Raw genomic sequence first — 23,874 nt, 5'->3', positions numbered from 1 at the left:
ATTATAATGAACCAACCTTGAACAAAAGAAAGTTATCTGAGGATCTGCTATACTTCTCCAATGAACGAATGAAGAGCAGAGACAACATCAAGCCAGTGGAAATATACAAGGTCCAAGCCCAGAATCTTGTCAGGAAGTGGACCAGTGAAGGCCTAGAAATTCCAGTGGAAAACCCTCAGAATTGTGTCATTCTGGATTAACAGACAAAAACATTTCACCTTCCTGGAGTCTAAGCAGAGGGCTTAACTTCTTAGCACCTTTGCCCGAGGCATAAGGAGCGCCACTGTTCTGGTCAAGCGTTGAACAGATACACACCAGTGATGTCTAGAGAAAGAAGAAGCCCTAAGATAGAGATTAGACTTTAAAAGAGAAACATCTCCTCCTTCTGTCCTGAATTTCCGGACCTGTTTTCAAGTGCTATCCTCACTTTTAACAATTTTTTTCCAGGGCTGGCCTCCTCTTAGCTCTCTGAACTACCTTTCTCTCCCACCTAGGATCCCATCGGAGCACCGCAGGGCAGGAACACACCAGAAAAGACAGTTCGAGACCACAGGAAGTTGCCAGACCTTCCGCTCTGTAGGTGATTCATACGACCGGGGTGATTATTTTCTATTAGGACCAAAACACAAGGCATAAATCAGCACCTCCCTCCAAAGACAGAGGAAGGCGGCCACCCTGCAGGTACAGGTGCAGGTGCACAGGGGGCTGGGGCGGCAGGCAGCGCCTGTCTGCTTTCATGGCACTGACTTGGACAACTGCCCATGACGCAATCTGGGCCCTAAAATAAAACAAGTAACATATACTCAGGTGGCGTATTTCCTCTAAAGACAAGAGAGTCTCTGGAGACCTGAGGTTGTGTCTGAGCAGCCTCACGTTCACCAGAAACACTGAATGGTGTTCATTAACCTAATTTCTGCCCTCACTGCAGGCAGGCAGGCAGGCAGGCAGTGTACAGTCCACAGGCTCCACATGAGGAGGCTTCAGGCCTGGTTTAATGCTCTGCTGTTGCCATCTTGAAATTCTTAATGAGTTTTGAACAAGGGCCCTGTGCTTTCACTGTCCACTGGGCCATGCAGGGTGAGTAGCCGGCCCTGTCCATGAGCAGCAGACCTTGAACTTCAGGGTCCTCTATGGCTCGGTTGGGTGCCTCCTGCCCCCACACTGTGCAGTCCCCATTCTCTGGTACCAAAGGCTGATGAACACACTGTGCAATATTCCAAGGGCCCGCATGTGGTATGCATGTGCCCAAGGGCTGGGCGAGCACCCTGTGCAGGATTCCAGGGGCTGCATACGGTACCCATGTGCCCATGGTAAGGCACGGTGCCGTGACAGTTTCTATTTCTTGAAAGATAAAGTATATTCTGGCGCCAAAGCTTTCAAAGAATTGGATTAAGAACAGATTCAAATGCCACCCCTTCCAGATTTGTACTAACCCACACTTTCAACAAGACATCTTTTATCTGTCTCTGCATTAAACACATGAAGTGTCTTCTGAAGGGTAGCAAGCTAGACAAGGAATGGTCCAGGTTTCCTCTGTTTGGGGATCTGTAATAAAAGGTTAGACCAGCCGTGGGCAAACTACGGCCCGCGAGTCAAAAACGGATCCGGCCCGTTTGAAATGAATAAAACTAAAAAAAAAAAAGACTGTACCCTTTTATGTAATGATGTTTACTTTGAATTTATATTAGTTCACACAAACACTCCATCCATGCTATTGTTCCGGCCCTCCGGTCCAGTTTAAGAACCCATTGTGGCCCTCGAGTCAAAAAGTTTGCCCACCCCTGGGTTAGACTCTGTGCTCTCCTGGAAGCACACTAAGGCCAAAGAATAAGTCCCCTCGGCATCCTCAGCCCTGTCTCCATCACACAGGTGGCACGTGCACTCCTGCTCCTGCCACTTAGCAGTCTGGGCAAGTGACTTCTGCCTCTGAGTTTCAAGGTTCTCGTCTGTGAACTGAGCATAACGATGTCTCTTCGCATGCAGTACCACTGAGCACGACACGAGATGACGCGGGCACAGTGCTGGCTTACACACCCCTGCATGGACTGCTCTGTTCATGTTACTCTTGCTGCTCTGTGAGTATCTGCTCCCCAGATAAATAAAAACAGACTATGCCTGGTCAGCAATCCTTAGGAATTTAAACTGAAATGCTGTGTAGTGGTAAATACTTTTGGAGGCAGGTAGACAGGTAAGGGTTTAATCAGAGAGAGGATGAGGATATACCATGACACAACGAACAGAGTGGCACAGTCATCAGATTTAAATGATGGGTGGGCCGCATGGCAGACTCTGATGCCGGGCACTATGGACAGTAGAAAAGGTGAGGAGATGGCTCTGAACTGGAAGGAGATGAGGAGACACTGAGCAGGGTGCTCCCCTGGCAGAGCGGCTGGCTTGGGTGTCTATCAAGCTGGTACCCTGTGCCAGGTGCTGGGGTTTGCAAACATTTTCTCCGTAATCAGTTTTAGAGTCAGTTTGTAGAGGAAAGTTAATCCCAACAAGGAATCGGGGCTATGCTAGAGCAGCCAGGGTTGTGCAAGTTTCTTCCCAACTCCGTGTTGAGTGACATCACATTGGTAGCCTGCAATAGGCCTCGGTGGGGAAATTGACACCACGGGAAATGGCCAACGCTATGAATCTGGGCTCTCCCCGCCCCCTTTCAGAGAGTGGGTTGTTCAACATTTACTAGCACACCACTGGCTTTATGCCATGAAAAAAAAAATTTTAATGGAATTAATCTTCATTTTGAAAATGTATATCTGGCAGAGGATGAAGGATGAAGGAAAGACTGAGTACAGAAGAGGGAAGGAGTCTAAAGACAGAAGTGGTAAGAGGCTCCCGCCATGGCCCCAGCAAGAACTAACAAAGCTTGAGCCAGGAAAGGGAAATGTTAATAATTACTGAAATTACAGCCATTCCTTCCTCAAAGAGCTGTTTCTACATTAAAGCATCAGCAAGTTTCATCTCAGGTGTAAAACTCAAGAAATTAAATATTCATATAAAATCCCATGATTTCACTTACTACTTATTACTAATGGTCTGTATTCAATCGTAGAGAAACAAGTAGTCTAAACACACACGCAGATACCTTCAGTTTGGTTTCTTGCTTGCATCTGCAGACAACATGTTATCAATGACAGTGGCAATACTGGTAGCCAGGAGAAGTAATGACCAGAACCTTGGCGATGAGGTCATATCTGCAGGGCTGCTGGAAAAGCTGCCTTTTGTTGGCAAGAATAAATAACTTTTGTTACAGTGACATTTGGGATCTATGTTCTCCCTTTGGACACTGATGTATTCCAGGAAGGCTATCAAGAATGCATTAATATATATGCATTATATACTTCTAGACCGAGTCAAAATGAACCCTTGGTAGGAAATCTCTCCTAATTTATCCCTCTCTTATCATTCCTTTTTAAAAATCCTTACCCAAGGATATTTTCCCCTTGATTTTTAGAGAGAATGAAAGGGAGAGGGAGAGACAGAGAGAAACATCAATGTGAGAGAGACACATCGATTGGTTGCCTTCCCACATGCGCCCTCACGTGACCTGGGATCAATCCTGCAACTGAGGTACATGCCCCTGATAGGAATCGAACCTGGGACCCTCAGTCCCAGGGCCGACGCTCTATCCACTGAGCCAACCTGGCTAGGGCTTATCATTGCTTTTTATTTTATAACTCCTTAGCTCCTACACATTCCATCTCTATATTAATGTCTGTAGTTTGATGTTCTCCTTTGGGATGTTTGTCAGGTCATTTCCTTTATATTTCAGCTCTCATCTAGACCCTAAGTCACTGATGGCGAACCTATGACACGCGAACTCATTTTTTTGGTTGATTTTTCTTTGTTAAATGGCATTTAAATATATAAAATAAATACCAAAAATATAAGTCTTTGTTTTACTATGGTTGCAAATATCAAAAAATTTCTATATGTGACATGGCACCAGAGTTAAGTTAGGGTTTTTCAAAATGCTGACACACCGAGCTCAAAAGGTTCGCCATCACTGCCCTAAGTGAATCAATTCCCCCTGCACTACAGTAAGAAAATCCTAGTTTGGGCCTGTGCTCGGCTACCAGCTGTCTGTGTGATCTTCAGTAAGTCTAGAGACAAGGAGGGAGTAGTTAAAATTATCTCGCAATCACTTCTGAGTACACAAAACTGTTTCAGTTCTCTGCCTCCCTGACCAACCTAAACTAGTTCTCTGTAGGCAGCAAGTGCTCAAAAAATGGCTCACCCAGTAAAGAACAAAATCAATACTTTTCTTTTTTGGATGGAGACCCCTGCGTCTCACAGACAACTGCTGTGTTTCTCTGGACTAGACAGTCACAAATACTGGACCCCGAAAGAGCAAACTTATGTGGTCTAGGGAATGTTAAAGGTTGCAGGGTAGCTTAGAGGTTCCAGCTGTGGACACGGCAATCTGGCTTGACCACTAATTCTGAAAATCTGAGAAACTGGCTTCCCCGCGCCATACCTCTGGCTTCCCCTTACACCTGCTTCCCTGCCGGAATGGTAATAACAGGATAAACCTTTTAACCTGTAAAATGACAAGAATTCCTTGCAAGCAAATAAGGTCTTTAGGAGTTTAAAGTAAAAACCTTAATCTCATTTGATGTGAAATGTAATGTGGTACTTTATTTAAAATCGAAGGGACTTTTATTCGGATTGGTTGAAGGAAAATAAATCCTGTTTCCCATTTCCCTCTCAAGCCCTATAAGAAGCTCAGAACTCTTACAGAATGGAAATAAGAAGCTTTTCTGTCTCAATGAGGGTGGATAAAAATTGGTTTTGGGGGAGTGAAACCTCTTACCGTGTTTATGTACAAAGCACATATGTACATATGGTACATAAACAGACATTCACCAGATCCAGGGTATTAGAATTTCATCGGGGGAAGGGAAAACTGTATTATTACTGTCCTGTGTGGCTTGTGTCCCAAGTGGAACCATGCTAGGACATGACCTTGTTCAACCTGAAAGAACCTGAGCTGACTTTCTGGAACATCCGCTCAGAGGTTAATTGGAGCGGGGCACAGGATACTGCTGGAGAAAACAGGTTTTGCTACTTCTGGCAGCTTGAACACAGAATCCATCCTACAAAAGAATTTCATAAAACATGTATTTTTGCCCTAGCTGGTTTGGCTCAGTGGATTGAGCATTGGCCTGCATACTGAAGGGTCCTGAGTTCGATTCTAGTCAAGGGCGCATGACTGGGTTGCAGGCTCAGTCCCCAGCAGGGGCTGTGCAGGAGGCAGCCAATCAGTGATTCTCTCATCATTGATGTTTCTCTCTCTCTCTCCCTCTCCCTTCTTCTCTGAAATCAATAAAAATATAGTTTTAAAAAACAACAACAACATGTATTTCCCATGAAAATCAGTTTCCTCTCCCATTGCACAGAAGCATGTCCATTCTTACACAACAGACTTCCTTCCCAGCCAATGAGGTGCTCAATGGGAGGAAACATGGCTTTGTCTCAAACAGGAGACAGAGCTAACCAAGGCAACGAACAAACGGCCCCCAGGTCAGAAGCTCCCGAGACCCAGCCTGAGCCAGAACACCGCCTTGACACGCCCAGCTGATCTCTGCAGGAAGAGATCACAGCCCAACCTGACAAGAACGGGAAATTGATTCTCCGCGGGGCAGGCCTCTGTGTGGCACAGAGACCCTCTTCTGGCTTGTCTCGTCTTCCTGTTGCTGCCCTGCTTCTCGCTAAGTGGACTGACTCCACCACCAATGGAGACAACTCAGCTACAGAGATCCTTGGTGGCTTTGTGGCTCCACCTCCATCGCCTGTGCAGCTAAGATCATAGCAGAGAAGCCACCCTGCCTGTGACACCGCTGGTGCTAATGTCCACCCCAAGTCACCGTGATATGTGGGAATGATAGCATGATGGGAGGGGGCTGGATCTAGCCCCCGCTTCCCCACTGACTTACTCACTGTGTACTGGGGTGAGTCACCCCTTTCTGACTTCCGGTTTCCATCTGCCAAATGGGAACACAATCTCACCTTTCTTACCTTGCGGGTTTGTTTAATAATAAAGAGAAACTGTGCTGCATCCATAATGCAACAACACTAGTTTCCAAAAACCATAGAAGAAAACTAAGAAGGTGTGAAATTACCTTTCTGTAAGGTACTGTTCCTATTTATTTTCCACTTTTAAATATTGCAAGCACTTTTAATCAACCAGGCACTGGGAGCAAAGGCCAGAACATCTGCCAAACTTTAAAATGAATACAGGACTCAATCCGCAGACTTCTACTCACCTGTACTCATGGTCAGGTGCCCTAGTAATGAAAGACAAGAAACAGAGGCACCTGCGAGTAATTACTCACCAGCTGCTGTTCTAAGGGAGGGACAGCATCGTGATGGCCGTAGATGATGCCAGGATTGTACTGGCTGAAAAGGACTGGATAAAATACTTTCTTCCCTGCAGACCAGAAAGAAAACATTCGCTGAAAGCAACAGACGAAACTATTAGGTTTGTTCATCTATATTCAATCCACTGAAATATCCCAGATATTTGCATCCACTTTTCCTTTTCCCTTCACTCAAGTCTAACACAGATCTTAGAAGTTCTGCACCAGGTAGACCAGATGAACAGACTCTCAAATATTTCTAGCCTCTTAGCCCAGGAGTGATATTCAAAATAGTGATATCAACCAATGTGAGTGGGTGTGAAAGACAGTCTTAATGCCCTCTGCCCTGCCAGACATTAACCCTTTAATTGCTGGCTTGTGGGGAAGTCTGAAGGGTTGCCAGAGGCTGGGGTGACTTTGTGCAGCAGGCATAGACATGGGGAGCCTAGGGCAGTTACTCTTTATCAATTTATCCTAAGAGTTTCAATATTTTAACAACTGGCATGCCCATTCCAGTAATTATCAGCTGAGTACCAGTTGTGCCTATAAGTCAAACTCCATGAAAATAATTTTTATATTGTGAGTTATTTCTGCTCAGCTTACTTCTTCCCTTGGTAACTACCCACAGCTACGCCTTCCCTTTGGTTTCAGGAAGTTTCTCCAGGTCATATCCTCATTTTCTCCTGTGAATGTTCATGAAAGTCGACGTCCCAGGTGAAAATGGAAAAGAGGTTATAAAAATTAGCTTGGGACAAGGAGTCCCAGAATTATGGTGGCTGACAAGCCCACACTGTGGCACCAAAGGAGAAATCCAATCTTTCCTTTGTCATTGGGGGGAAATAAGGCTGATTCAGAAGCAGGACAGCAGAGTGAATTATGAAGAGAATGATGCCTGAGTGTCGGAGCCAAATGCCACCTGAGGGAGAGAAAGAGAAGAGCCGACTCCATACACCCTTACCTGGCTGTGTGTTCAGCCTGCACGTGTTGAGGAACTCAGAGGTGAAGTGGATGTCAACGTCACAGAAAAAGAGAAGGACGTTGCTTCCCTTCCAGAAGCGGGCTCCTACATCAAGTCCCTTTCCCCGGGAAAATTCTCCATTCAGTTGGATGAAGGTAAAGTTCCTGAAGTTGGCAGCTCTAAAAGGGAAGAAAGACACAGTCCCTCAGGCTTCCCACGTCAACAGAATCCCCTGGAAAATACACGACCAAGGGCCATCCACATCCGGACATGTTTCTTTTGTAACCCTGAGGGCAATGAGACTACCAGGCAGTTACAGGATGACCCAGACTCTTCAGAAATACATTGGGATTAAAGGTACCAAGAACAAACACCTAGCAAAGTTTTAACACCAGTTTATTTCTTGCTTCTCAGTAATTTTCCCAAATTGAAAACTGTACTGTCATGCTTAATAAATACTTTTATGTGTGTGTGATGGAGAAAACTTGAACCAGTGAAGACTAGATCAACAAAACGCAGGACAATGTCCATACCTTCTGAGCCAATGAAACCCAGGAAAATCTCCATACCTTCTGAGCCAATGAAACCACTAGATCAAGGAAATGAAATCCCATTAGAATGGCTCCACCTCACATCCTCTCATCTGTATTCAACTCCAGGAGCCAGACCTGATAGTCTTGATATATGTTTATCCCCAAATAGATGTAAACCTGGATTCCTTCCCCACGCTCAGGAAATGTAGAAGAGCGAGACAGGGAAAATGACAGACTTAGGTTCAGAAGACCAGAACTGCCTCAGACCTGGCTCTCCATAGATTAACTCTGTGATCTAGGCATTAACCTCCCAGAACCTCAGTTGCCTCATCTGCTAAATAGGAATAATAACACCTTCCTTAACCACCTCACAAAGTTATTAGTTAGGTAAACATGGCCAAGAGTAGAAAGCACTATGTAAGCATGAGCTACTGCTGTCACTGGCACAGGCAAGGATTCCCAGGCCCAGGGCAGTGAAGCCAAGACGTTTCTTCCTGCGGCTGTTCTTTCCCAGGCACAGCAGTACCTTCTGAAATAGGACATATCTCCGCACAAGTTCCAGGAATTCATTCAGTACCTCGTGGGATGGAGACTGCGTTCTACCAGGAAGAATTAGAGAACCACTTATAATCCTATTCTAGCTCCTAATTCCACCTTCACAGATGCCTGCACTTGGCAAATCCCCCTATTCCTGCTGACATCACCCTTCTTTTCACATCCGAGTCCTCCCTGTACCTGGCCTATCCCTATCCCTCAACTTCTCTCTAATCCTGATGTAGTGAAACATGTTCAAAAACCTATTTCCATTTTTAAAAGTATGTCTTCCACTTGGGTAAAGGTCAACATAAATATAGAGTCATAAACTTTTCAAATGCTAAGTTGTACTGATATCTTGTAATTTAATCAGTGGAACAAGTTCTGCTACCCCTTCCTAGACTTCTCATCTTCTTTCAGATCTGGGAGTGAGCTTGGGTTTTTATCTTGGGAATCTGTGGGCCCAACCTGTCTGAGTCCGATGCCAGACATGCTTTTCAGATTTAGATCAAGGCAGGAGGCCTGGTGATGGGAAGGGCACTGGCGGATGAGTCAGGAAACCTGGATCCAAGACCTAGAACTGCGCCCCCATGAGTGCAGATGTTTGCAAACATGTAAATAGATGAATTATTCTAATGCTAGCTCTGCCTCTAATGTATCAGGGGCAAATCGCTTCATTTCACTGGCCTCGGTCTCCTCACTGCACCAAGGCCCTTTCACTCTAAAATTCTATTTCTGTACATTCTGCATCCTGTTCAGCACTGCTCCACATTTAGAGGCACTCTCCTCTCCTTCAGGACTTGACCTTCACTCTTTTCTCCAGCCAGGGGCCGAGTTCATCTTTCCTGTGAGTAGAACTATGGTTGTGCTCCACAGCCTCTTCCGTCCTGGATTGGCCCTAGTGAAGGATAGGTACCTCCCTGTCTCCCAAACTGTTAGGTGCAGTCATCTTTGTCTCCCTGGGGGTTTCCAAAGCCCAGCTCCTATACGTCAGGCTCAACTCACTTCTCCTGCCCTATTTGCTCAGTTTTCTAGAAAGTGTTACCCTTGGGCATTGCCTGGTCTTTTGCCTGTTCATCTAAGGGAGTCTCCCATGACTCATCTGCCATCCTGAGACCCATCTTTCTCTCAACGCCAGGAGCAGGTCTCTTGCTTTGCTTGTCTCAAGGTTCCTGCTCTTTGAGACACTCCCTGACTGCGGGGTGAGCTGTAGCTACTTTGCAGGGCAGAGAGGACCGACATGCCCAAACACAGGGAAGCAGCAAGGCTGTCCTCACTCAGGTTGTATCTGACTCATAATTCAGGGTCCTCCTCCAAGAGGTCTTCCAGGATCTATCATTCAAGAGCTCAAATATAAAAATGCTTTATATTTAAACAACAGCAAGCAAGGTTTGCCAAGGGAGAGGAATAGTTTCCTAACACTGTGTTAAAGGAGCTGCCAATTTCTCTCCTTAACAGCCTTACAGTCCATTTGTATAGATAGAGCAAACATTTACAAACGTCATGTTGAATACTTAAATAAGAACACAAGGCAGCATCAGAAACTGAGGTAACAGCATTAGGGGTAGGACAAGCCTGGAGATGATCAACCTTTGAGTGCATGCTGAGTGCTACACATTTAGAGGGGAGAGTGGTCATTATGTATATGGACTCACCCAATACACAAGTTAATCTAGGTTGTTCTTTCCAAAAATTCTCCAAACCCTGGCTTGGGCTGCTCTTCTCTGCTCTGCTGCAGCAGAGGGTGGGGAGGGGAATGGGCTTGCCAGTCAATCAAAGTCACTGGGAAAAGGGGTAAGGAGAACATTGATCCCAGTGTTTGAGATGACCTTAATTTGGAAGAACTTTTTTAAAAAAAAAATCTTAAAACATTACCCTCTATGCAATCTCCTTCCTTTCTCTTCATCCAATCTCTTTACAGGATGAGATAATCCATGTTACATCTGTGGCACTACCCAATCTGAATATGCATTTCAAACATCCTCTCCAGTATGCCTGCAGGCCATACAGAAAGCCCCAGGACACAGTGCCCATCCCTGTCCAATCACTGCCCACACAGAAACCTCTCACCCCATGGGGCCAGTGCCCATCTGGCACCAGCAGCCTCTACTTCCCTCCAAACCCACTCCTTCCTCTATACACAACCCTGCCTGGCCCAGCTTTGCTTGGCCTCCTCATCCACCCTGACCAATGCTGACCAGCAAGAGACATCCATCATTACTGTGGGCCTGGTGGCACACACATGTGATGTCCTTATGTTGAAGGCCTAACTAGGGAGCTGGACATCAGTGCACACAGAGGCAGGGTGGGGACAGAGTCATCGATGGCGCTGTCATGGGCACTGGAGAAGGCCCAGGGCTAACTTTAAGTTGTCATCCACCTGTGGTTCCCAGAGTGGTTGCCAGGTCACCGTGCTCAGCTCGGAGTCCATCTGCAGATGGATAATGGTACTATCCTTCCTCCTAATCACTCAACCCCGGCACTTCTTATAATTAACCATTATCTGGGGAACCGCTCCTTCTCCTCTCCTGCCATTGGGAAGGAGCTCTGGTCATTAACAAGTGTCCTCTACAAAGGAAGAGGGCTGAGCTGGAAACACCAGAGAAAGAAGAACCTGGAAGTGGGACGCCCTCCTCTCATCTCAAGCTCATCGGCACCAGCACCAGAACACAGGATGCAACAGGACAAAGAGAAACCAGCTTCTGCAAGACAGTCAGGCCTCTTCCCTCAACATATCCCATATTTTCACTCAGACACTGCTCTGTGGGCAGAAGATGCGCATACTAGCACCCCTTGCTCAGTAGTATTTGAAACAGTGTATATTAAGAGGCAGCCAAGCCATGAAAAGCAAGGACATTCCAATGCAGAGCACTGATTTGCCCCAACGTGGTCTGGCAGCTGTGGGTTTAAAAATGTGCACAACATGGCCACAAAGCTGCAACCCCAAAATGCAGACCATCAAGGTGCACAGACAGGGACCCTGTTTTGTCCTCCGTCTGTCCCCCCTGCCCCACAGTGACCAGCCAGAAGATGGCCGCTGATGGCATGGACATGGCTGGGGCCTCCTGCCTCTGCTCGGTGGTCCCTCCTGGGATATGTTTCCTCCATCCACTCCAGTGAAAGTCCCACTTAGTCTTCATGGCCCATGTCAAGCGTCACTGCCTCTCTCATGCTCTGCTGCAAACTAAAGCCCCTCTCTGGACTCCCAGGCATTTCGCCCAGTCCTGCCTCTGTCCTCCTGTGCCCAGTGCCTCCTTGTGCCTTTGCTTTGTGTAGACACGCACAAGATGACCTCGCAGGCTCTAAACCTCGGAGGCCAGGGATGCCTTACTTTATGTTTCTATCTTCAGAGGTGATCTGACACCATGCAGGAAGTGATAGTCACAGGGACACAGTAGATGACCAATAAACACTAGATTAATCAAGAGCCAAATCAATGGGCAACACTGAGGCGCATCTCAAATCTGTCATTGTGGGAAGGCGCTGCCCCAAAATGCCACCTTCTTCCCTCAGGTGGGCACTGGAGAAGCCCCTGCACATCAGTCCATTTCCCACATCAGAAAGAGTCTTGACCAACAGATTCCAAAAAACAGACACAAACCTAAGTAGATAAATAACAGAACAAAAGAGAGCTGAGGAAAATAAGATGCAATCTGGTCTGAAATATTTAATTCACCCATGCAAAGAAATGTAATATTTTGCGGCTCGTCTCATAAGGCATGGACATTTTTCATGGTAGAACGAGAGCACTACATTCTACACTTGGTGATTTCTTATTATGCATCAGAGTCCGCAGTTTCAAAAGGGCACATGATTACTCATAATTATTTCTTCTTTTCTTCTTGACTTGTATTATTGGCTGATGAACTCTTGAGTTTCTCATTGAATTCCTTTCTTTTATATAATAAGTCTGGCATATGGCAACTCCTCCAAGTTATACATAATCATTCTGATAGAGGTTATAATGACCTGAGAAAGCTAGGGTTTCTGCTGGAGATTTAATTTCTCTAATTGACTTGCATTTCCCAGAACTGCTGGATTAAAAAATGATGGAAGATCTTGCTGTCTAATATGATTTACTCTAATACATACTTCTTCCCACCACTGCAAGGAAATTCTCTTAACATGACACTTCCCACAACAACCCTTCATTTTAAAAAAGCATTTAAAAATTTACATAGGAACCAGTATTATATTCAATGTTATAATTTACAGTTTTAAATCTAAGAGCCCTAAATACTAAAATCGCCTATGAATTCTACTTACTGAAGACATCTGAATACAGTAAAGGATTTAAAATAGGCAGTTTGAACAATTAATTTAGAATTTTCGAGATTCTGAGCTTATACAAGGCTCTGTTTTAGCAAGTTCCTTTTGAAAAGATAAACAATTGATAAGTCATTGGCTAGACTACCAAAGAAAATGAGAGCTCAAATTAATAAAAATTATAAACAAAAGAGGAGACATTGGAATTGGTAACACAGAAACACAAAGTATCATAAGAGATTATGTGTAATTATATGCTAATAAATTACGTAATTTAGAAAAAATGAATTCATGAAACATACAACCCACCAAGACTGAATCATGAAGTAATAGAAAAATCTGGACAAATCAATAATGAGCAAGCAGATTCAATCAGCAGTCAAAAATCTCCCAACAAATGAAAGCCCAGGACCAGATGGCTTCACTAGTGAATTCCACCAATCCTTTTCAAAACTCCTCCAAAATATTAAAGAGTCCTCAAATAACATTGGCATGGCCAACATTGTTTTATTATAACACTAGAGGCCCAAAGCACGAAATTCGTGCAAGAGTAGGCCTTCCTTTCCCCAGCTGCCAGCACCGGCTTCCCTCTGGCACCCGGCAGGCACCCAAGACCCAGGCTTCCCTTGCAACCCTGGCTTCCACGGAATGACATCTGGAAGGATGTCCGGTCTAATTAGCATATTATGTTTTTATTATTATAGATTGATGATATGTCATAGGAACTTAACTCTTGTTTATATCAAGTAGCCTATGGTACAATTAGTTTTCTCATACACTGTTTCACTTAAAGTCACAGATCCTATTGATGACATTGAGGACTTACTGTGTGTAGCTCCAAGCACATGTCTACCTCAGCCAGCATTTCTCAAAGTGGGAGCCATCGACCACCCGCATCAACATATGGAACTCATTCTAAATGTTGATTCTTAAGCTTAATCTCAGGCCTATTGACTCAGAATTTCTGGGGTTGGGTCCCAGGAATGTGCATTTTTAAAAGCATCCCAGATTATACAAAGCACACTTATATTTGAGAACCACTGAGCAAGAGGCTGTAACCTGTGATTAACTAAAGCTTAATATGGAAAACTCTGTGGAATAAGAATCAGATATTAAGAACTGATTTAAACTGCTTTCTTTGGTAAATATTTTTACCAAAGAGCTTATAAAGGAATATCTACACTAATAAAAGAGAAACATGCAAATTGATGTCACTCCACTACGCCCATCAGAGCGACTATGCAAATTAAGCCAACAAAGATGGTGGTTAATTTGCATACGCAGACGCAGACGCAGACGCAGACTGAAGACTGAAGACTGAAGAGGCTTGGAGGAGAAGCCAAGCCTCGCTGCGGCCACAGCGGACCAAAGACCTGGGTCCCAGGTGCCAGAGGAAAACCGGTGCTGGCAGCCAGGGGAAGGAAGGCCTACTGCGCGAATCTTCATGCAATGGGCTTCTAGTATTATATATTATCACACACACGCACAGAAATGAAAATTTAATGAAACAATATTTATCCTTACTACTTATAGCTTCTATCCACTCTATTTCAATTATTTTGTAATACTGAGCATAAATCTATTTCACAACTTTCTAATGAATCACAAACTTCAGTTTGCAAAGCACTGATTTATAGCAATCAACTGAAAAGTAAAGCTCAACTGAGTGAGCATAAACTGAGTGAGTAAAACATTGCACATAGTCATCAAAGTAGATTTTGAAAAGATATTCTTAACTATATACTTAGCTGCATTTAGAGCAGTTTAATCACAATACTGATACCCAAATGAAATAAATTTCATTTAGACTGATTTCATATCTCATTACTTTCAACTAACAATTATGGATTTTAGGGTGGAGTACATTGGAGTGAAGATTTTAAGGCATGAGTCCTGGAAGTTCACAGACAAGCTTCAGATCCTGGCTCTCCCAGGTGTCAGGTGGCAGCCTGAGTAACAACCTCACTAAGCCTCAGTTTTTAAAATGCAGCTAACAGCATCTACTAGTATCTTGTAAGGTTGCTGTGAATATTAAATAAGATCCTCCATGTAAATAATAATAATAATTATTATTCAAAGGTAAGATGCATGTGAACAAGAGTTATACCTTCTTAAAAGAATGATAAAGATGACTTTAAAAGCTTCTTATTTAAGTTTTCAACTGGATTACTATGGACTCAGGCTGGCTGCAGAGAGTGGGGCATCCCTAGGAGAGATGGTCTGATCAAAGCAACACAATGGAGGGCGTAGGACAGGCCCCAAGGCATCAGTGACATCAATACTGCAGATATCACCAGTTAACGGAATGAGGACATCCACAGAGAAAAATGGGGTTCCAATAAATGTTGCCAAGATTTCTGTAGCACCTCTTTCTTTAAAGCACTGGTCAATTCAGTCTCTAACACGAAGTTCTCTGCTATGGGTAGATTAACCCCTAGAAATTTTTCAACTTTTTAAGTAAAGGATCCCTACCACTTAAATGATGTTACTTTTCTTGATCAGATTCTCTTCATTCTTTGCTCACCAAGCAACCTGCTGATTGAGAATTCAGCTTGTCAGGTAATTTGATATGGTGAAAAAATGCCTTTGATAATAAGAGTCCGTAAGCATTCTAGTCATTTGAAAGGGTATTTCCCATAACAATGTCTAAACAACCTCGCTAAGCCTCAGTTTTTAAAATGGGGCTAATAGCATCTATCTTGTGACATTGCTGCAAATAGTAAAGATCATCCACGAAAATAATAATAATGATTATTATTCACAGATAAGATGCATGTGAATAAGAGTCATACCATCTTCAAAGAATGATAAAAATGATTTTAAAAGATTCTCATGTAAGTTGTCATATATATCATCCATCAGACTTGGGTAAATTTGGTTATATGTATCTATCAGCAAATGTCTGGTCATCCTTTGCTGTCCTGGGAAGGTGCCAGACCTAATAGGACTGAGGGTCACCTGGAGAGCTATTTACAAACACCTCGGAATGGGCAGCTGGCTGCCATCAAGGCCTCTCCTGGACAGCCCCTGGCGTGGACCGCCACTTTCTCAGACAAAAGCTCTCAATCCTGGCTGCGTGTTAGAATCATCTGGGAAACTTTAAAAAGATCAACTCCCAGGGATGGATAATTCCAGAGACATTAAAACCTATCCACAGTGCAGAGGACACGAATTCTAATAATTCATGCTCCCCATTCCTAAGCAGAGGTGAAAAGGATATTGCAGCCCATTGCAGTAGAGATATTTCTATTTCACATTTAAGATATTCAAGTATTTTGTTCTCTTTGATCTCCCTTCAACAGAGGCCGTAGCTTTAAGCTATTACTGGTTTTAAACTCTTAACTCACAATTGATTTAAAACAGAATTCAGCAAACTTTTTCTGGAGGGGACAAGAGAGGAGAGAGTTTACGCTTGGCAAGTCATACATTCTCTGTCACAACTATTCAATTCTGCAGCTGTACCACAAAAGCCACCATAAATAGTATGTAAACAGATGAGCATGCCTGCATTCCAACAAAACTTACAGAAAGAAGTGGTGGGCAACATTTGGCTAGGGGGCTGCCTCAGAATGGTTGAATAAGTATAATTAGCATTCTGATCTTGTGCCCATTAACACAAAATTAGTAACAAGGCATGAAAATAAATACAGAGTGCACCCAATCTTGGAATCTTATCCTTTGACTGTCATCCGATTACCATTTACCAGAAATTCAAAACAGAGGCTCTGTTTATATTTAGGCCATATTTTGAGAATCAAAGTCTTTTCTGTCAAAGGTATAGTTTAGATACTGACTCCATTTCCTTTTTGTATAAACCTCCATTTTGTAGCTTAACCTAGAACAGCGGTTCTCAACCTTCCTAATGCCGCAACCCTTTAATACAGTTCCTCATGTTGTGGTGACCCCCAACCATAAAATTATTTTCGTTGCTACTTCATAACTGTAATTTTGCTACTATTATGAATAGTAATGTAAATATCTGATATGCAGGATGTATTTTCATTGTTATAAATTGAACATAATTAAAGTATAGTGATTAATCACAAAAACAATATGTAATTATTTATGTGTTTTTTGATGGTCTTAGGTGACTCCTGTGAAAGGGTCGTTCTACCCCCAAAGGGGTCTCGACCCACAGGTTGAGAACTGCTGTTCTAGGTCCTAGAACAACCCCACCCCCTTTGCACCACCCCACTTGAATTAGTCATTCGAGCCAGAACCTGAAGCCACATTCTTAAGCCAATCAGAGCACGGTGCAGCGAAGAGTCAGGGATAAAAGGAGAATGGACTTCCTGATTGGTCTGTCTGCCCATCAACTTTCTGATTGGCTAAGCACCAAGCCATTTTCGAGTGTCTGTCTCATTCCCATGACACCGTTTAAGAGCATTTCTAACAATTTGAACCTATTCAGACTATTTCTGCCACTACCACCCTCTAAGCTTCACTTATGGAGAAACTACCCTCCCACCCCCTCCGATTACTCAACTGAAACCCTGCAAACATCCAAAACAAACCACAAGGGAGCATGACGGTACCATTCCAGCTTCCTCACTAGTAGAAAATGCCATAGATGTTTATTTATTAACTAAATATCTGTAGGGGGAAAAATCCATCTCTGCTGTCGTTAAACATATTTATTTTCCTAACAACTGATCAATGGGGTATAAATATAAATCCTAAGTCTAAAGTTTTTAGTTAAATAATTTCTGTTCAAGTGAATAGATTTAATTAAGGATCCTGCCCAGTCATCACTTCCTGCTTCGCTCTACTCTCTCAATATGCATAATGAATGAAAATCAGAAGGGCGAGACCATTGGCTAAGTGAGTGCCATCCAAGCATGGATATCACTCTTAGCCTTACAAGCTGTGGCTGAGATGGCGCTGACTGCATGGCCGTGCCCTCCCCAATTCCCACTCTGTGACATAAAGACCTCAAACCTGCAGTGCTGAAAGTGAAGACATCCAATCATGCGGAAGCCCAAAGAAGCCCATGCTCCCTACCCTGGCTGCTCACAGCAGTTTATCTCAAAGTCAAAATCAACAACACCCTGCACAATGAGCACCAGTGTCAGGCAGAATTCCCCCTACACACGGCCAGCAACCAACCAACCTCGCAGTTAATAAGGATAATAAGACAAAAATCGGAGTTTCAGCCTTGGATGTGTATGAGCTCAGTGACCATAATTCCTGATTATGGCTCCACGTCGTACTTACCTGGAAGTGTTTTCAAGTATTCCCTTGACCTCATTCATTTCTTCTTTCCCAAAGTAAACAACGGTGAGATGAATTCTCCCATCCTGTTGGATGCATGTCTCCCTAGAAAATAAAACATGTGTATATCTGGACCTGTTTCCACAGTAACAGGAAAGGCTCAAGCAAATAACCTATTTTGTAAAGTGCAAAAGGGTCTTAAAATAAGCTTGACCATCACAATGACCTGTATTTGTATTGATTTTTACCAAGAAACAATGAAATTTAAATGTGCAGTTCTGGTCAATAGAAACTTAAAGGCTAGAGGTCCAATCTACCATAGGCCTAGCCCATTGGGACACCCAGTGCCATGGGAAGGGCACTGATCCTACCCTTCTTTGCCATCAGAAGTCTATGAAATAAATAACACACAAATTCCATTGTACAGATGAGCAAGCTAAAGCCCCGAGAGGTTGAAACCAGAATCCTTGTCCCTGACTTTGCTCTTGTGTGCCAAACAGTCTTAAAGACTGAACGTGTAAAGGTAAAAACATTTTTCCATTTGGGACCCTAGAAACTCTTGGGAACACCCAGGGGCGTGACTGTCTAAGGGAATGATAAGGCATAGGCACAGCTGCAGCCTGTCACCTACCTTCACTACGTCCCCATTTCTCTGTGACTCTGTCCCAGGCACCGGGCACCTCATACTCCAGGGTCCCAGCAGCCCTCTCAGTGCCGGGCCTCGGGCTCTGGACTGGTCTACACCTGCTGTCCCCACTAAAGCTTGTTATTTGCCCATGTCCTGCTCTCTCAATGGTAACACCTAGTTTCTGTGTAGCTACCACAGTATGATCCTCTGCTGAGCACTTACTTCATCTATATGTGTAGTGTGTGTACATGTATGTGCAGACATGCGTAGGCCAAATAGATGTGTAAATATGTGTTTAGGTGTACACGTCTGTGTATACATATATGTGTATGTGTGTGCATAATTTTACAGGTGTTTTCTGGAAGCATGTTAATGGAAAGATTCTACTGGCAAGGCGGTCTTTTGTGATATCTTGATATTTTGCATGTTCTTCCATTTTATTCCTTTTGTCTCTGTGTTAGCTACTTTCCTTAACCCCCAAACAACAATCCATATCATAGCGTTCTGGAAATCTGTGTGCCCTAATTGCAGAGGCCAATTTATTCAATGCATTTTATAATGACTTCAAAAAGGAGTGATTGTCTAGCTCGGGTGGCTGGGAGAAATCCAAAGAAATAGAAGATACAGTTCCTCACCTCAAAAAACTTACATAAGAAATAAAATAAGCTCAAATAAAATAAGGACACCTCATGGCATTAATAAAAAATATAGCGAATTCAGAAAGCACGGGAAATTCTGTGGGCTGGGGCCTTGAAATATGGACGGGGTTTAAAAAGGTAGAGGAGGAAGAAGAGAATTCCAGGCGGGAGAAATCTAAGGCACGGTAACTAGCATATTGACCCAGGGCAAGAGGCACTCAGGGCTCTGCCTGCTCACAGGCGTGGTTCTGAGAATTCTGTTTATTTTCTGTGGAAGAAAGGTAAGAGCTGCCTCTGAAACCCAGACTGATGGCAGAGCTCCTAGAAGCAGACACGGGACCAAACACAGAGGCCCCGGATGTGGCAGCTTTAATACGTAGAGCTCCCTCGGAGCCCCAGTCCCTGCAGACTAAATCATCACCTCCCAACAATAAAATTCTCTGTAGGTAAATGATCCCTCCTGCACACTCGCTAGGTAGAATGAAAGCACGCACACAGCGCCAAGCACTCAAAACTCTGTTCTTTAAAGTGTTTGCAGTTGGAAGAAGTCCACCACAGAATCATAGAGGGTCAGGCGCTGAGCCTGAATAAAGAAGCATTCTCATGTGTGTGTTTTTCCTCCTAGGGATATCGTTACTGGCATTTTAAAATCCATTCAAAACACTTCCTGTTTTCAAGGAATAGAACAGACACTTTGGACCTTTACTGTCCATTCACCAGCTGAGGCTTCCCGAGAAGGCAAAGCAGAATTCGTTCAGAGGTCCACTCTGGGGTTCCCTGCCATTTATTCATTTGTTCCTTCCTCCATTCAACAAACAATAACCAAACAAACAACAGGCTGTGTGCCAGATACTCTACAAGGGGAGCTTAAAAATGAGTCAGACATTCCTGCCCGTGAGAAGTGCTCCTCTTGTTCATGACTGAAACCGTCTGTAATGCAACAAACAAATGCTTGATGAGAGAAGGAGCAGAGTGCTATGGAAACATCACTGTCTGTCTGAATGGTCTTGTAACATTTGTATTTTTCAGAGAATTCTCACTAGACTCCATCCCCACGATGTGAACGAGAAAGAGTGTGTGTGTGGATGACTGGACATGAAGCTGTCTGTGTTTTGCTGTAATGATTTGTACCTGGACACAGCCTGCCTGGATCCTGCGAGCTAATGTGGTTGTGCAATGCATTATTCTCATTGTGTCACAAGTAAGAAGAATCACGTATGGCCCTGTTGGGGAACCAACTATCCAGTTTCCCTGGGATTCTCCATGTTTTAGCACTGAAAGTCCACATCGCAGGAAAACTCCTCAGCCCCAAGTGACTGGGACAACTGGTCACCCCACCTGCCTTTTCACAGTGCATTGGAAGAAATGGACTGCTGAAGAGGTATAGTACAAGGCAGGATGGAATGATGCAGTAACAGTTGAGTAGTCTACAGGGCGTTTACCTTTTAAAAGATAATGCTTTAAATAGATAATGCTTTAAGTAAATTAACTTCAAACAATGACAACTGCAAGCCATCTACCAAAATGTGGAAAATGGCTAAGGTCTTGTTACCTCCAAATGACCAATGAAAGGGACATACGCCTGTGCCTTAAACATCACAAACAGGAGGCCAAGGAAAGAAACAGACGATTTTATTTTAGCTTCATGTGGCTTCCAGCTCCAGCAACTGTCTCAGAAAGAGGAGCTGGAGAAGCAGCCGGGGTCGGGGGAAGGCAGCCCAGAGGGATGGCTGCTCTGGGGAGAGACAGGATCTCCAATTTTCACTTCAGGATCTCAGCACGAGTAGAGCCACAGTGGAATATTTGGTCTCTCCACATCAGGTGGAAAGTAGAGAAGAAAGGTTAGTTCTAAACTAATTGTTCTTTGTGAAGTAACCCTTCCAAAAAGGGTGTACTTGGCAGAACCAAAGGACAAAAGACCATCACATTGTCAAGATCCACCGTAAGAGCGGAAAAAGGAGAAGAGATAAGAGACGCCGATAGACAGATGACATAGCTTACACGTGTCTTCCCCTGACATACACCCACCTTTAAATATAGGAACAAAGCTTTATCTTTTCTCTTCTTTTGGACTTATGGGAGTTGTGGAAAGAGCTGCTGAAGACAACACATAAATGAGTTAAGAGAAGTAAACGAACGGGGCTGATTCTCTCTGATGTTCCAGGCCTCAATCCTTGACCAAGGGCCCATTCTGAGAGACAAATAATCTACCCCTCAGGGAAAAGATCCATCCACAGTTGGGTCGAGGGAGCCTGGTGCAACTCCCAGATCCATACCAGGACTCAGAAGAGCCACAGGAAGTGGGATCCTCCAACAAAGGCTGCACAAAACCCCAGCTGAGTTCTTCCTCTCTTCTACATGTTCCTTCAGACTACAAATGAAGCAAATAGAACAATAAATGCCCTGTCCGCAGAATATCGCTGGGAGCGGGACACAAACAGTTCTCAGTCAAGATGCGAAAGTAGCCAAGAAGAATCCACTCTGACATCAGAGCAAAGAGGCTGGATGGCCCTCAGTGTGCCATGCAGAAGAGGGATGAAAACAAACATCACACCTACCACATTTCAAGAATAACAACAAAATTAAAGGAAGAAAGAGAAAGAGAATTAAGGGAGAAATAGCGTTCAAAAAGCCAATGAAAAACCAAATCTGAAAAGAGATAACGCAAACAGAAGAAAATGTCTTACGAATGTTTCACACTTTCTTAATAAAAATGTGAATTCCGTTTTTTAAAGTTCAAAGAGGATATGACAAAAACAACAGTTCCTAGGCATATTCTATGCTCAGAAAACACACTGACAAATGGACAAAAAACTGAACAGAATAATTAAAAATACCAAGGTACAGAATAGACATATCTGAAAATCAAATTCTTCATAAAGAAAAGGCTTATGTGAAAACAGATAAAATACAAAGGTATTAAAAAACGAGAAACAAGTAAAAAAATTGAGAACACCTGAGAATACACAATTGTGTCTGCAAAACAGAGAATCCAAACAAATGAAGCGGGAAAGGTACTCAAAATTAGAGCAGCAAAAAAAGTTCCCTGAAACAGAAGAATTTACACAGCAAAATAGGAAACTGAATTATAGAGAAATCTGAGAGAACACAATAGACATTGACCAGAGACATATCCTAATTAAGCTATTATGATTCAAGACTAAAGAAGGAATTCTTTGGACATTCAGGCAAAAATAAGTCATTTTCAGAAGAGACTAAAATTGTCCTAACACTTCTTCATGGTACCATTAGCTGCCAAAAGAATATCTTCAAAATCCTGAGGAAAGAAAGTGTCCCCCAAGAATTTTAAGTTCGGCCAGGTGACATTTAAAGCATCAAGATAATAAGCAGACATTCTAGTCCGAAGAACGTATGATCCTTCTTGAAGGAATTTCTTGACCATGAAATACAGTCAACCAAGGCCTCAGAATTGAAGAAGCTATTGGTGGAGAACTGCTAATGAAAACACTGAATCCATGTAAGTACTGGAATTGTAGTTATAAAACAGAATGTAAACGCTGCAAACCCTGAGAAGGTAAAAGTAATACAAAGCTGAAAAAATTGGAAAATGGGACGCAGGAGAGGAAGGAAGCATCACTGTGCTGATTTTCTCTTCTTATTGTAATTGCAACCAATCCAGTCTAAAATTAAAAGTATTATGTAGTAAAAATTACATAATTCCAATCTTCTCTGTTTTGAAAAATCACTTTTGCAACTTTAGAGGGATCTCTTATAGTTGAGAAACCCTTTCTTAAAGATCAGCAATTTCTTCTATGGTACTTCAGATTCTCTTCCATAAATTTAAGTAAGGCAAAATTTAATTATTTAGTTAAAAATAGAACATATAGTATATCTCATGTTGTATTAAATTATTCCCAGCTAGCAAGTTATTCTTTTTTTTTTTTTTTTACCCTCACCCAAGGATATTTTCCCATTGATTTTTAGAGAGAGTGAAAGAGAAAGGGAAAGACAGAGAGAAATATCGATGAGAGAGAGACATATTGGTTGGTTGTCTCCTGCACGACTTTCGACCAGGCCCTGGCTGGGGAAGAGCCTACAACCAAGGTATGTGCCCTTGATCGGAATAAAACCAGGACCCTTCGGTCCACAGGCTGATGCTCTATCCACTGAGCCAAACCAGCTAGAGCAGCAAGTTATTTTTTCATCTGCAAATATACAAAGAAAGGCACCTAGAACAATATTCAATTAACATTAAGAATGATGAATTTGGGGAGGCAGAGTCAGGAGTGAATTTGTAAATAATTTAATCCTTGTTGTGTCCTATATTGTTTAAAGGTCTTATAATAGCTATGTGTAACTTTTACAAACTAAAAAGTCACGTTTAAATTACAAAAGCAAAGAACAACTCAAAACTTGTCACTGAATTTTTAAACAAAATATATGGTAACTATTTATAATACAGAGAGAATCCAACAGGAGTCAGTGCCTACCACAGCTAATAATTTTCAGTCTTGGGATGGAAGGGACTTCATACAGACAACATCAAATACTTAATAAACAGCCCCTTACATTTTCTCCCAATATTTTTTATGGTCATATTACCTGCATTTAAATATTTAATTGACTGGAATTTACTCTGGGTTTTGGTGTGAAGAATCACATGTAATTAACGGTGCTAAAGCCATGCACTGGACAGTTCATCCTCTGCTGACTGGCTTGAAACACCACCTTTACTGAGTTCTCACAGAATTAAACAGCCTCAGGTTTGAGTGCCATCTCTCAC

At 43.1% G+C, this 23,874-nt stretch overlaps 1 protein-coding gene across 6 annotated transcripts in view; it reads right to left on the bottom strand.

Moving 5' to 3' along the window:
- Positions 1-23,874, bottom strand: part of CSGALNACT1 (chondroitin sulfate N-acetylgalactosaminyltransferase 1) — a 313,490-nt gene that overhangs the window by 7,035 nt on the left and 282,581 nt on the right. For all 6 annotated transcript variants that reach the window (XM_070408515.1, XM_070408511.1, XM_070408510.1 and 3 more), the window contains 3 exons: positions 17,868-17,969; positions 7,321-7,499; positions 6,339-6,433 (listed from right to left, as the gene is read on the bottom strand). In XM_070408515.1, coding sequence (XP_070264616.1) covers positions 6,339-6,433; positions 7,321-7,499; positions 17,868-17,969 — 376 coding nt within the window. The remainder of the gene's footprint in view (positions 1-6,338; positions 6,434-7,320; positions 7,500-17,867; positions 17,970-23,874) is intronic.

This window comes from Myotis yumanensis, unplaced genomic scaffold (genome assembly GCF_028538775.1).
Source record: "Myotis yumanensis isolate MYYU_CA2020_CCGP unplaced genomic scaffold, mMyoYum1.0.hap1 SCAF_3, whole genome shotgun sequence".
Lineage (NCBI taxonomy): Eukaryota > Metazoa > Chordata > Mammalia > Chiroptera > Vespertilionidae > Myotis > Myotis yumanensis.
The sequence above is the reverse complement of the archived record's forward strand: the minus strand, read 5'-3'. Positions and strand labels throughout refer to the sequence as shown.